This window comes from Nicotiana tomentosiformis, chromosome 6 (genome assembly GCF_000390325.3).
Source record: "Nicotiana tomentosiformis chromosome 6, ASM39032v3, whole genome shotgun sequence".
Lineage (NCBI taxonomy): Eukaryota > Viridiplantae > Streptophyta > Magnoliopsida > Solanales > Solanaceae > Nicotiana > Nicotiana tomentosiformis.
In genome coordinates this window covers 52,218,753-52,233,000 of record NC_090817.1, presented here as the reverse complement: position 1 = coordinate 52,233,000, position 14,248 = coordinate 52,218,753, and the positions used below count along the sequence as shown (strand labels likewise).

The window sequence follows — 14,248 nt, the reverse complement described above, 5'->3', positions numbered from 1 at the left end:
TGCATGATGAAAGAGAAATTGCATGAACAAGAAGCAAGTCGCTAGGAATCTGTCATATACAAGTTTCATCTTTATGGTCAATCTAGGCCCATTTAAACCATTAGGTATATTACAAGTTACTCAACAACGAGCTTAACAGATAGTAGTTAATTAAACATATGGCACGATTACGTAGACTACTAAACCAACATTTAAGATTGTTTCTCAGGAAAAATAAAAGCAGTCACACAAAACACAAGAAGAAACATCTTATCACAATCCATCCTTCACAAGAAACAGCAAAATTCCCACATCTGAAACTCAATTGCCCTAAATAATACAACGGAAACGTGGGCGAACTTAACACTGTAATTCCATTTGTCTGTGGAATACTCCAAAGATAAAAAGAAAGTGCCACTTTGGGGGAGGGGAAGTAGGAAGAATCATGTTTATATTCCACAGACCACCTCTCTCCACCCAGGAGACAGGAAACCTTTTCTCCTTTCTTTCCAGTTCAATTTGTAGTCCTAGAAGACTGCACATTTGAGGCCTTCCTTTTTCTCATTTACCCATTTTACACTTCCTTCTTTGAGGTGCAAGGTTAGACAGAAATAGTGAGCACAGTTCAAGTCTTATGTCGCACAAAAAAAAACCCTCTCTGATCACAAAGATAGGCAAATCATGTGATGAAAAAGCAAAGTGGGTCATACAATATCACATGCGATTTTTGTTAGACAAGTTAAAACATACATACCATTTCTCTTTCCAGCAAAAGGAAAAGAAGAAGAAATTATAATTGCTTTTGGAAGTCTACATCCATGAGATCACATAAATAATAAACTTTAGCAAATTGCATGACAACATCAGATTAACATCAGGTCCGAACTGTTGTGGCTTCTTCCATATTTGAGATGTGACAAAAACTTGCTAAAGCTAAAAATCTTGTTATGTTAGGAGTGTACTTACAACAGGAGCATCTGTCATCGAGTAGCCACAAGGACTAACTAGAAGAACGACACCACAAACATCAGATAAATCACCAAGGACAATGACAAACTCAACAGAGGCAGCACTGTGGGGAGCTCTCCAAAATGAATCTTGTGCTCCAGAATTCAATGGAGCTAGCAATGACATGAATGGTGCAGAACCTGCTGCTGTTTCAACCTACAAAAGAAGGAGCAGGATTACACCTATTATAGATACTGAAACATTTGTAGGGCTTCAATATGATACTAAAACATTCTTCGGGCTTCACAAAGAGCAGGTGGTTTGTATCTTTAAGAGATATAAGAAAGAATTTGTTAACTTCTGGGATAACTAAACAAAACTAGTAACTTCCCAACCCCCTATTCCAAAATAGGGTTAAGGACTGAATTACCAGCAGAATCAAAGTGTCACAGGTAATTCAAGATTCACTAATAAACTAACCATTGCTTCAGCAAGTTTCTAAATGGGGAGAAGAAGAAAAGGCAGTACCAATATTTAACAAAACAGCTAATCATAACTTAGGGCAGCCCGGTGCACTAAGCTCCCGCTATGCGCGGGGTCCGGGGAAGGGCCGGAACACAAGGGGTCTATCGTACGCAGCCTTACCCTGCATTTCTGCAAGAGGCTGTTTCCACGGCTCGAACACGTGACCCAACTTTACCAGTTACGCCAAGGCTATCGTAACTTATTATCATTAATTATCATCATATTAAACTTTGCAATTATTTTTCGTGATTTCCAAAGTTTATCCATTTAAAAGTTTCACTTCTACCAAACTAATTCAGGAAAATTGATTGAATCCAACTGCTCCCAAATTGATTGATCTAATACGACCCCTCTTTTGTAGACTCCATTTTCATCAGCATTCACACACCAAAAAAAAGACAATAAAGATGCTTGCACCACAGCCTAATTTCCAAAAGCATCAAAGCCCTTCATTTTTAGTTCCAAAGTAAGACGAACTTCTACAAAAAAATTTAGACATCCTATCAAGGAAGCTAACATTGGAGCTGCATCAATTCAAGAGCCATTACAATGTACAAATGAAAAAAGAAAAAAAAAAGTTATTTGTAATGGATCATCAATGGAAGCTTTACTTCAACAGCTATGACAGCTCCAACTTTTACAGTATTAGATTAATTTGTTTTTTCCTTTTTTTGGGAAATTTGAATGACATAAGAACTTGAAAGCAGGATATGTTACAAGATTCAACTTCATACTTCATGGAGTAAAAAAAGAAACATGTCTGGTTTCTAAACTTATAACTGATTGTACTTTTATTTTTAACGGATCAAACTTATATTTGATTGTAATGGATCAAACTTTTTCGTTTTAATAATCGTGGTGTGCGGGCCAGCTCAGGCGCACCTTGACTAATTCCACGGGATACCTTCCACCAGCCACCTCCCACCAACCACAGGTACCGATAACTCTGTCCACCAAGGCTTGGACAGATAAGAATAAATCACATAGTGTTTTTGCCTTCGTTGGGATTTGAACCTTCATGGTTCTCACGCCTTCGTTGACCACTAGGACACACCCTTAGATCAAACTTATTTTAGGAGCCAAATATTTTCATTAACAACTTAATTAAGGTCTAAAGTTGAATCTTGTAAAGATCCAAGTCTTATATCAATACTCCATCAAAAAATGACAATATGCCAAAAAACGAATTTCACTGGATTAAGGATGGGGTGCAAAAGAGAGAGCTCACGTGAAAGTAGACATGAAAGAATTAATCTAAATATTTAATGAAAACACAATCTGTGGTCTTTGGCTTTAGCTTTTCATAGTCCAGTATTTTGATTAAATCACTTGCATAGCTTAGCCATAATCTTTCCAATTAAGCTCCAAAAGCAAACTTAAGCTCTCAAAAGGAAATTTTAAATGGAGAGCACCCAAACAGCTAACCTTGTAAATTTCTATGTAGTTCTATTATAGGATTGTACTTCTAGAGGATAATTCTCAGGATAAACATTTAGAATATGATGGATTGTACAGAGAGAAGCTCCTTTTTCTCTTTAGAATCCAGAAAACTGGAAAACATGTCTTTTATCAAAGCTGTCTCTTGGCCAGCCCTAGAACTTGGGGAAAGATGCCATCGAAAGCTCGACGTAGGACAGGAACTGCACTTCACGCTGTCCGAGGAGCACACTCTCAGGCGCAAGGGTTTCTTGGAATCTAGTCTCATTGGGTCTTTCTCCAAATGGGTTGGTTCTCCGGAGGCTGTTAGAAACTGGGCAGCAGAGGCATGGAATGTCAAGGATGGGCTGAAAATATCGCAATTGGGGGACACTCAATATCTCTTTCGTTTTGTTGACAAGTTTCAAGCTTCGGAAATTCTTGTCAGAGGAAACAGGTGGTTCAATGGGAACTTTTTAAATCTAGACAGATGGGTGGAGCATGATGGGTGTCTTGACCCTCGCTTCACTGGCGAAACTTTGGTGGTCAACATGGTGGGTCTCCCGGTGCATCTTTGGTGTCTTGACCTATTCAAGAAGATAGGGGAAATCTGTGGGGGTTTTATTGATGTCACTTGCAGTTTACACGATCTCTCGCGAGTGAGGATTGTGGTGAGGAAAGGGAGCAGAATCCCTGTCTCCACTGTGGTGGAAGATGGCTACTTGAGTTATAGGGTTTGGCTGAGCCCTGAATTTCGCCCTATCTTTATGCCTGTGATAGCGACGGAAGAAAAGGGAAGGTCAAACAGAAGAGAAGGGAAGGGAAATCAGTCTCTGAGGGGAGGGGAGGGTTCACCGGTTCACTGGATTAAGCCGAAATCAGACGTTAGATCGAGAAGAGACGGGAGGTTTGAAATTGGGGGACGAAGACAAAATTATAACAGGAGAAGACGTGAATGGGCCAGTGATGCGGGCTGGAAAGGCAAAATGGGACGGTCCTCTCCTACTTATCATAGGGCCAGGCATGTTGTCAGCAAGTATAGACCTGGGCCTCCTCACATGGGCCCAGCAACTTTCCCCAATTCCATTAGAATTGATCCAAAGGGGTCCAGTTTATTTCAAGCTGCGCATGATAAGGCTTCTAAGCATATGGGAACAGTGGTTCCTCCTTCCTCTGGCCATGGTGCTTCACACAGTGACACTCCTTCACCAAGCTCTAGTGACATGTGCCCCTCTACGATGGCCGTCGTTGCAGGGGCAGAACCGGCAAACGATGGTGCTGTTAATCCACGGCCCCCCACCTCTGTTGGGCCTGGTTCCATCAACCACTCAACTGCTCCTGGGCTTAGTTGTGCTGAGGACACACTCAAAGTTTCTTCTTTTTCTGGGGAGATTGGTGAGCATGTTCCAATTGATGTTAGTGTCGGACCAGTATCTTCAGTTAATATGCCACCAAGGGTTCCATGCGCTCTTACGCCATGCTACCCTACTGATGGTTCTGGATATTCCTATAGCAACGGGGTGTTATTTTCAGAGATTGTTGACCCCCAAGGAAATGGTGAGACCCCTTCAAAGGTTAAAACTCCTAGTGTTAGCAATGCTATGGTCTTGTATTCCTCTGGTAGTAGCAAGGAAAGGGCACATACAGAAGAAGCCTGCCCAATTTCGTCAAGGACCGGAGGAGGGGATATGTCTTTTTGGATGGAGGACAAACTCTTAAACTTTGGGAAGTTTCTAGGTGTATCTGTTGCAGGGAAGGAAGATAGGGTGTTAGAACTGTTGAGGGAGATTGAGCAACAATCTCTTCACGATGGTGCAGGGAGGGAGTTGGGTAAAGGTGTTAAGCAAAATAACTTAGGGGATGTAGTGGTGTATCAGAGAAGGGGGCGAGTGTGTGACAAAGAGAAAGGGACCTCGGCTAGGGGAGGTGGGGAAATGGGGGCTATTGTTGCTTATGGAAGTTAAGATCCTTTCATGGAATGTGAGGGGATGAATGACCCAAACAAAAGGGCCATCATCAAAGTGGGAGTTAGGGAGTGGGGTGCCAACCTAGTTTGTTTTCAGGAGACCAAAATGGAAGTTTTGTCGGATGCGATCGTGAGAAGCGTCTGGGGAGGTAGTTGGGTGAAATATGACTGGGTCCAAGCAGCAGGAAGTGCGGGGGGCATCCTACTTATGTGGGATGATAGAAGCTTGGAGGTAAAGGAGATTAGGAAGGGAGTTTTCTCTTTGGCAGCCCTCGTCAAAGATAGAGTGAGTGGGGTGGAGTGGGGATTTGGGGGAGTGTATGGGCCGGTAGGGGAAGGGTCCAAGGTGTCTTTCTGGAGGGAACTGGCCAATATTATGGGGGAATGGGACATTCCATGGGTTCTAGGGGGAGACTTTAACACTATTAGATTTCCGGAGGAGAGATTAGGGTGTAGTGTGTTTTCGAGGGCCATGGAGGAGTTTTCTGACTTCATCAATGATCACCTTCTCATTGACCTTCCTCTGTCAGGGGAAAGGTTTACTTGGGCCAGGGCGGAGGAGTCCAACTCAAGGTCTAGAATTGATAGATTCCTGACATCTCCCTCATGGGATGAGCTGGTACCGAATGCGCTGAAGATTCCTTTACCTAGGTTGACTTCAGATCATTTGCCTATTTTGCTAGATGGATGCAGAGGGAGGGGGGTGCGTGCTCCCTTCCGATTTGAAAACATGTGGTTGAAAGTGCCAGGATTCGGTGACAAGGTGAAAGAATGGTGGACAAGCTATGGGGTATCAGGGACACCTTCATACCGGCTTTCGAAGAAACTCAAATTGCTCAAGGGAAATATTATTAGGTGGAATAAGGAGGTTTTTGGGAGGGTTGAGGTTAAAATGAGGGAGCTTATGCATGAATTGGGGGATTTAGAAAGAGGGGAAGGAGCGGGGGAGTTAGACGAATCTGAGAAAGAGAGATTGGGGGAGGTTAAGAGGGAAATAGTCGAGTTAACAATAGCTCAGGAGACTAGTTGGCGGCAAAAATCGAGGGCGCTCTGGCTAAAGGAGGGGGATTCGAATACCAAGTTTTTTCATAGGGTGGCGGTCGCAAATCGAAGGAGAAACTTCATAGAGTCCTTCGTTGTGGATGGGGTGAGGATTGAGGGAGAGGAGGAAGTAAAAGGGGCGATAGTGGGGTTTTATGAGAACTTATATAAAGAAGAAGTTAGTTGGAGGCCGACTTTGGGGGAATAGAGTTCAACCATATAGGGGAGGGAGACAACGAGTGGCTTGAAAAGGGTTTTCGAGGAGAAGGAGGTGCACGAGGCTGTGTCGTCTTGTGCTGGTGATAAGGCTCCCGGGCCTGATGGTTTCTCATTGGCTTTCTTTCAGCTCTTTTGGGACACCATCAAGGGAGAGTTGATGGAAGCCATTGAATACTTCCATGCGAATGGTGTTTTCGAGAGAAGTATCAATGCTTCCTTTATTACTATTGTGCCTAAGAAAGAAGGTGCATCTTGTATCAGAGACTACAGGCCTATTAGTCTCGTGGGGAGCATTTACAAGATTATTTCTAAAGTGCTTTCCAACAGACTTAAGAAGGTTCTTGACATGACTGTTTCGTCCTCCCAGAATGCGTTTGTGGAAGGTAGGCAGATCCTGGATGCTGCCTTGGTGGCAAATGAGCTTGTAGACTCCAGAAGGAAAAATAGAGAACCCGGCTTACTATGCAAGTTAGATCTTGAGAAGGCTTTCGACCATGTCAATTGGGAGTTCCTGGACTTCATTATGATGCGGATGGGGTTTGGGGAAAGATGGAGGGGATGGATAAAGTTTTGCATTTCCACAGTCAGATTCTCTGTCCTGGTTAATGGTAGCCCGTGTGGTTTCTTTGGCAACTCCAGGGGTCTCAGGCAAGGTGACCCCTTATCCCCCATGTTATTCATTCTAGTGATGGATGCTCTGAGCAAAATGATGGATCGTGCTTCTTGAGAGGATTCTCAGCTCCGATTGGGGTGCTCAGTGCCCGAAGAGTCTCACATTTGCTTTTTGCGGATGACACACTGGTTTTCTGTGATGCCGATATGGATCAGTTGACCTACCTGAAGCAGGTCCTGCAGTGGTTCCAGTTAGTATCAGGACTCAAAATCAACATCGGCAAGTGTGAGATTTTCCCGGTAGGTGAGGTTACTAATTTTGATACCTTGTCTGGTGTTCTCAGATGCAAGGTGGGCTCCCTTCCCACTACTTACCTGGGCCTCCCTTTGGGCGCTTCATATAAGGATACTACGATTTGGAATCCAGTGATCGAGCGGGTTGAAAAAAGATTAGTAGGGTGGCAGAAACGGTATTTGTCAAAAGGAGGTAAGGAAGTGCTTATCAAAAGCACTTTATCGAGTATGCCAACCTATTACTTATCCCTGTTGCAAGCACCGGTGAGCATCACAGAAAAACTGGAGCGACTCCAAAGGAACTTTCTATGGGATGCGGCGGATGGAACTAGAAAGTTTCATCTAGTGAATTGGCAAACAGTCACTTCCCCAAAGAAGTGGGGTGGACTTGGAGTGAAAGATCTAAGGGTATTTAACAGAGCTTTAATGGGAAAGTGGCTGTGGAGATTCGGGGTAGAAGAGCATGCTCTATGGAGGGAGGTCTTAGTAGAAAAGTATGATTCAACGGGAGGGGGTTGGAGGACCAAGGCGATCACAACACCTTTCGGGTGTGGCATGTGGAGGAGTATCATGAAGAATTGGGAAGCATTCAGTGGCAACATCACTTACAGGGTGGGGAATGGAAGGAGAATCAGCTTTTGGAATCATAGGTGGTGTGGAGAGGATACTCTCAGGGTCTCCTTCCCCCACGTCTTCAGAGTTTCAAACCAGAAGGAACTGATGGTCCAACAGATTCGCAAGGAGCATGAAGGGAGGGTAGTATGGGACCTCTCATTCAGGAGGAACATGCAAGATTGGGAGATTGCGGAGCTTCAAGTTTTGTTGGCACTGCTATACGGGCAAGACATGCTCCAGCCATCCTGCGACTCTTGGAGATGGGGCTTGCGTGGCGATGGTTTGTTCACCGTAAAGTCATTTTACCAGAGTATGTTGGTGAGAGAGGAGACCACTTTTCCATACTCCTCGATCTGGATTCCTAGGGCGCCCACGAAGGTGTGCTTTTTTGCATGGCTAGCTGCAAGGGGAGTGATTTTGACTGCTGAAAATCTCCGAAAGAGGGGAATTACACTTGTTAGTTGGTGCTACATGTGTAAAAGCTCAGGAGAAGAAGTTGATCACCTTATGTTGCATTGCCCTGTGTCCTCAGCTTTGTGGAGGGCAATCCTGAATCTCTTTGGTATTCAATGGGTGATGCCAAGCACTGTAAAGGAAATGTTATATAGCTGGGGCGGTTTCCGTAGAAGAAGAAAGCAAAAGGCGTGGAAATTCGCTCCGTTAGCTCTCATGTGGGTAGTATGGGGGGAGAGAAATAGGAGAGCTTTTGAGGAGATTGAGTCTCCTTTTTCACATCTTAAGAATAGCATTTTATCTTTGATCGCTTTTTGGTGCACTCACTTAGCCCCTACTTGTATAGAAGATTGGGCGTCTTTTGTAGAGAATCATGTTCTGATGTAAATTCTCTACGTCTTTGGTATACTTTGTGTACACGAGAGTTCTCTCCCTTTTGATTAATACAATTTTACCTTATCAAAAAAAATAATCTCAGGATAAAAACCTTACCAAAAAAATTCTACTCTTTTTGAGAACCAGCCAAAAGATGATAATCACAATTAAGCGACCACTTGGACATACATTATTGTAAAATATTAAATTATTATTTTCAATACAATGTTTGCTTTATAATTTTGTGTACTTTGTCAACTTCAACTTGAAATAGAAATTTGAAGTTGGATAACTTGATTAATGAGTATTTCCGATGAAATAATAGTTCTCACAATTTCAACTTATGAATACTTTTTTCAACTTCAACTTTGAATACTCATTTTTTCAACTTCAACTAAATATCGCCCAGATAGATTGGCAGTGTTTGCAAGAGAAATACAGCCTAGAACAGCAAAGAATTGCTGATCAAGTTAATCTTTGCCAACTTGAGAGCCACCTATAAGATGTCTAAGAGAACCTTCATCATACAAATCTTCAAATCAATATAAGCTAGATTTTGACATCTAAATACCAGTTTTATGTTTCAAGTCATTTAGCAGTAATCAAGTTGGAAGAAGAAATTTTTTTGATAAGGTAATAATTTTACTAACAAAAGTTTGGACACCAAAAGGAAGAACCATGATGTATTTGTCAGTTTCTGTGGAAGATTTAGTTGTTTACCTAAGGGGGTTAATCCTATGGAATTTTGTATGGAATTTGAAACAGTCTCTTTCCTCTTTTCCACTTTTTCTTGTTATCACCTATCCAGGTCAGCCTAGCAGTCCTAAGCCCCGTTATAGGCTACCTAAACCTTTCTCTCAGTTCATCCATCTAATACTATATCAACTCGTGTTGCAATCTAGGGACAAGCCCAAAATCAGCTTAGAAACCTCCACTCTTCCAACGCCAAATTTCAGGCAAGAGAATCTGGTTTACACATCAGGAGAAAGATAGAGAAATGACTTCTTAAACTTTAGGAAGTATGGCCAACAAGATATGCATAATGTTTGAGCTAAAACCTAAGCTCTCCATCAAGCAAGTTTCACCTTAATTACTGCATCAAGTAATTAGATGGAGAAAATAATTCTTTCAATGGCATCAAGTAATTAGGCAAATTAAGTAGTAGCCTTTTGGGTCTAAGCGAATCCAGTTTATCGTCAACCATGAGATGCTGCATCATTCGCATTTGGTTTAAACAGATTCATGAAAAGAATAAACCTAGCATACAGTTGCTGAAAAATCAAAACAACAAAAGGTTTTCTAAGATAAAAAGTGCTAATAAAATGTGGATTGGGATAGATCCAAAATATTACCGGGTGCAAAAAGCTTGCAAATGGAAACTCAGCAAGTGATTCCTCTCCATTAAATAATTCCATATACGCTGTTGGAGTCAGTTGGCAATTATTCCTCGAAGTAAATCTGATCACATGGTCTACAGCTTTTTGAGCAGCATTATCTGCGCGAGCTTTCCTCCTCTGCCCAACCAAAACCCTGATGTAGTCCAAGATTAATGCATCAAGCACAACATCATGGCAGCAGGCTTTGCAAATGACACCATCAAGTGTCATGGAATGATTTGAGGATAAATCAACTGAGTTTGCATAGATTGCTCCTCCCTGGCTATTCACGCCGTTGTAGCTAGCAACCTCCCTAGAGTTAACCATAGCAAGTAAAAGAGCCCCTTTCCCAGCACAACAAACTTTACAAACCTTTCTCTCACATTCAGAACACACAAAAGAGGCTTGTGCAGTAGTTGAAACAGAGAGTGAATGCAATACAGGCCCATCTTCAGCATGAACTTGGCATGTCCCACCCATACATATCTCCCCCACTCCTGCTATATTCCAGAAATCTATAGCACTATCATCAGCAAACTCAAGACCACTGGAAGCAGTAACTTTATCCTCAAGAGAAGCATGTCCAAGCAAAGCAAGGATGTTTGCTACCCTGCACAATCCTCCGATACGAGAATCGTCAAGCAGCAGATTTGGATCTATACTGGCAGGATCAACGCCAATTGACAACAATGCCCTATCCCTTTCAGCAGCAGAGAGGTTCACGCGAAAGCGTTCAATTTCAAGTTTCATAGCTGCCATGTAACTTATTTTTCTCTCCTGCAAAGTTAAATGTTGACAGTAGGGACGTAATTAAATCACAAATCTTTCCAGCTGGATCTAGTCAAAGTACCATTAATAAGCATGCACATACATTAAAAGTTCTTCTTGTACAAGTGTAACAGCCACAAAGGGACTATTAATAACAACAAACAAACTGGAGAAAAATGGAACCTTATTTATGTGGTCAAGCTACACTGTATATTCAACAATGAAGCGAGGTGCTTCGTATAGAAAATTCCTAACACCTTACAAATTTCATATATGCATTACTAACGACATATAAAGGATGCATCATGATAATCATCTCTTGAGAAGCATTGATAGGGACATGATGAAAGACAAGTCCGTGACAGACAGCTGGGACCATTAGAAATCAAATCATTGTGTTGTTAAGAGCTTAAATGGCCATTACTTCTGATCCCACCAGGGTTCCCGTTCCAATCACGCACTTATCTTCATAAGACGAATCTATACTCTTAATAGAATCCATGAGCGCACACCTTCCAACCCCTCCTCGAATTGTCTGGCCCTTTTTTCGCTTTTAGTTATATTAGGTTCTTCGGTCAAACTTTTATCCTTTTATGTGGTTCTCTTTTCGGTCTTATTCTGCAAATTTGTTGCTGGTATGCATATTAATTCAAGTTGAGTTTAGTTATTTTCCTAAGTAATTGGAAAAGGCCCCTTTTGGGGCCAGGAAGGACTTTGCATTAAAAAGTCACTTAACCGCTTTCTTTATTTATTATTAATTACTCCCTCCGTTTCAATTAGATGCCAGACTTTCCTTATTAGTCCGTTCTAAAAAGAATGACACATTTCTATATTTAGAAATAATTTAACTTTAAAATTTTCATTCTACCCACTTTACCCTTAATGAGAAGCTTTTATAGCCACACAAATATCATAGTCCCACTAAGCTTTTGCCCCTTAAGCTTTTAGCACCACATATTTCAAAAGTCTTCTTTTTTTTTTTCTTAAACTTTGTGCCAAGTCAAACTACATCATCTAAATTGAAACGGGGGGAGTATTGATTATTACTACCTCCGTTCCAGTCTATGTGAACCTATTTCCTTTGTGGTCCGTTCCAAAAAGAATGACCCCTTTCTAAATTTGGAAACAATTTTGCTTAAACTTACAATTCTACCCTTAATGAGAAGCTTTTATAACCACACAAATACTCTGGACCCCTTTTTAAATTGTTTAGGACCACAAATTCCAAAAGCCTTCATTTTTTCTTGAACTCTGTGCCCAGTCAAACAGGTTCACATAAATTGAAACGGAGGGAGTAGTATTTACTCTCTTGTTTTGCCATCTTCATTTTAAAGAAGAGTTCTTCCGTTCTTTGTTACTATTTGATAGCTTCTGCTCCATCAAGACACTAGCACGTCTAAAACTATAACATACCATCAACAGAAAAAAAAAAAAAAAAAAAATATTAGGGAACATGACATAAATAGGACATGATACTATGTTATTTTCCTTCTGAGAACAAGTATAATTTCATTGAGTATATTTTGGCAGAATACCAAACTACCCCCTAAACTTGGTATGGTTTACTCCGTGCACATCTAAACTTTTCGTAGTCCTAATTACCCCTTAGACTTGGCTATTTGGTAGCATTTACCGTATGGGCGACCTTAGTCCAAGGATGTGAGAGATATGCACTACCACATATATTTGTTTGTCCACGTGGCATTTTTAAAGAATAATTTTTTTTTTACCTTTTAAAATTCATTAATTTTTTTAATCATCTTTTCGGGCCAAATTTGGAAGACACTTAGCTGGGACTCCAATATAGGCTAAAACATTTTTTAATTTGACCGAAAATGGAGTTTGAGCAAAACTTTTTACAGGTTTGGCCCGGAAAAAAAAACACACAATTGAAACAAAGTCATAGCATCTAACGAAGAAACAATAAGAAATACATGGTTGGTACCCAATCATTTTGGCTAAAACTTTTCTTATTTGGCTTAAAATAATGGAGTTCTAGCCGAGTTACTTACAAATTTGGCCTGAAAAGAAATTACACAGCTGAAATAAATAGTCTTTGCGACTTAAGAAGCAATAAACAGAAACACACCCTTGGAATTCCATTATTTTGACTAAGAAGTTTTTTATTTGACTATAAATAATAGAGTGCCAATCACGTTCTTTACAGATTTGTCCCAGAAAGGAAAAAAATACACAATCAAAATGAATAACCATTGCATCTCAATAAGAATAAAATAAATACGCACATGGAACTCCATTATTTGGCTAAAACATTTTTATTTGGCTAAAAATAATAGAGTTCCAACAAAGTTTTTTAAGATTTGGCCCGAAAATATGGCAATTCGGGGTGGAGGAGAATGCATTTTGGAGAGGAGTGGTAGCGGAACAATATGGTGTTACAAAAAGGGGATGGAGGACTCGAAACATCACAGTACCGTTTGGGTGTGGATTATGGAGGAGTATTATGAAGGGGTGGGAAGATTTTAGTGGACTCTCCTTCAGGGTTGGGGATGGAAGCAGGATTAGTTTTTGGGCACAAAAGTGGTGCGGGGAGATCGAGTTGAAAGTAGCATTCCCTAACGTATATAGTGTATCGTGCCAAAGGGGATGATAGTCCAACAAATTTGTAAGTCCCATGAAAAGTTCATTGGGATTTGAGATTTATGAGAAACCTACAGGAATGGGAAATAAAAGAATTTCACAAAATGGTTGAGTTACAGTATGGGTTGGATACGCCGAGTACTTCATCGGATGTATGGAGGTGGCGTGAGAGTAGAGACTGAATATTCAATCTTACTATAAGAGGCTTCTAGGGAGAGAAGAACATATCTTTCCTCATTGCTCTATTTGGATTCCTAGAGCATCGAGAAAAGTATGTTTCTTTGTTGGGTTCAAGGGGGGTGATTCTAACAGCGGAAAATCTAAGAATGAGGAAAATCATCTATGTTAGTTGGTGTTTCCTGTGCAAAAGCTCGGGCAAAAATGTATATCATCTCTTATTGCATAGCTAGGTGGCTAATCTGTTATGGAGGGTGGTTCTTAATTTGTTTGGGACGCAATGGGTAAAGCCGGGCACAGTAAAGGAGGTGTTGCATAGTTGGGCTCACAGGAGTGGGAAGAGAAGTCCAAGGGCATGGCGTTTTGCCCCATTAGCGATCATGTGGGTTATTTGGAATGAGAAAAATAGGAGAGCATTCGAAGGTGTGGAACAAGATTTTGTAAAATTACAAAATATTCTTATATTTCTTGTTACTTCTTGGTGTAATCACGGGATCCCTATTTGTATAGAGGATTGGATCTTTTTTGTTGAGAATCATATTTTGGTGTAGGTTCTCTTCTTTTTGGTATATGGCTTGTATACGGGGTTTCTACCATTTTTTAATAAAATTATTTACATTATCAAAAACAAAATATACAATTGAAACAAATAGTCATTGCATCTAAAGAAATAATAGATATACAAAGTAGAGAATTTCATTAAAGGAACATCAAGAAGATGCATAGCGAAAGAGGGTACAAGTAAATAGAGTGTGACTGCTCATGAACATCAACAAAAAACCTATGTTAAAACTAAGGAGCAAGCACAGTCCAAAAAATGATACTAGATACAGGTGCCTGATTAAGCAAAGTAAAAAGGTTAAATAAAGATTTAGCTTTAAGA

General features: G+C 40.8%; 1 protein-coding gene across 6 annotated transcripts in view; it reads right to left on the bottom strand.

The window, feature by feature from the left end:
- LOC104116060 (probable phosphoinositide phosphatase SAC9) overlaps positions 1-14,248 on the bottom strand; it is a 50,177-nt gene that overhangs the window by 3,482 nt on the left and 32,447 nt on the right. For 5 of the 6 annotated variants that reach the window (XM_070177354.1, XM_070177355.1, XM_070177356.1 and 2 more), the window contains 2 exons: positions 9,796-10,596; positions 946-1,143 (listed from right to left, as the gene is read on the bottom strand). In XM_070177354.1, the coding sequence (XP_070033455.1) occupies positions 946-1,143; positions 9,796-10,596 (999 nt within the window). Of the gene's footprint in view, positions 1-945; positions 1,144-2,241; positions 2,399-9,795; positions 10,597-14,248 lie in introns of those variants that run through there. The other variant, XM_070177359.1, reaches the window with a different exon arrangement.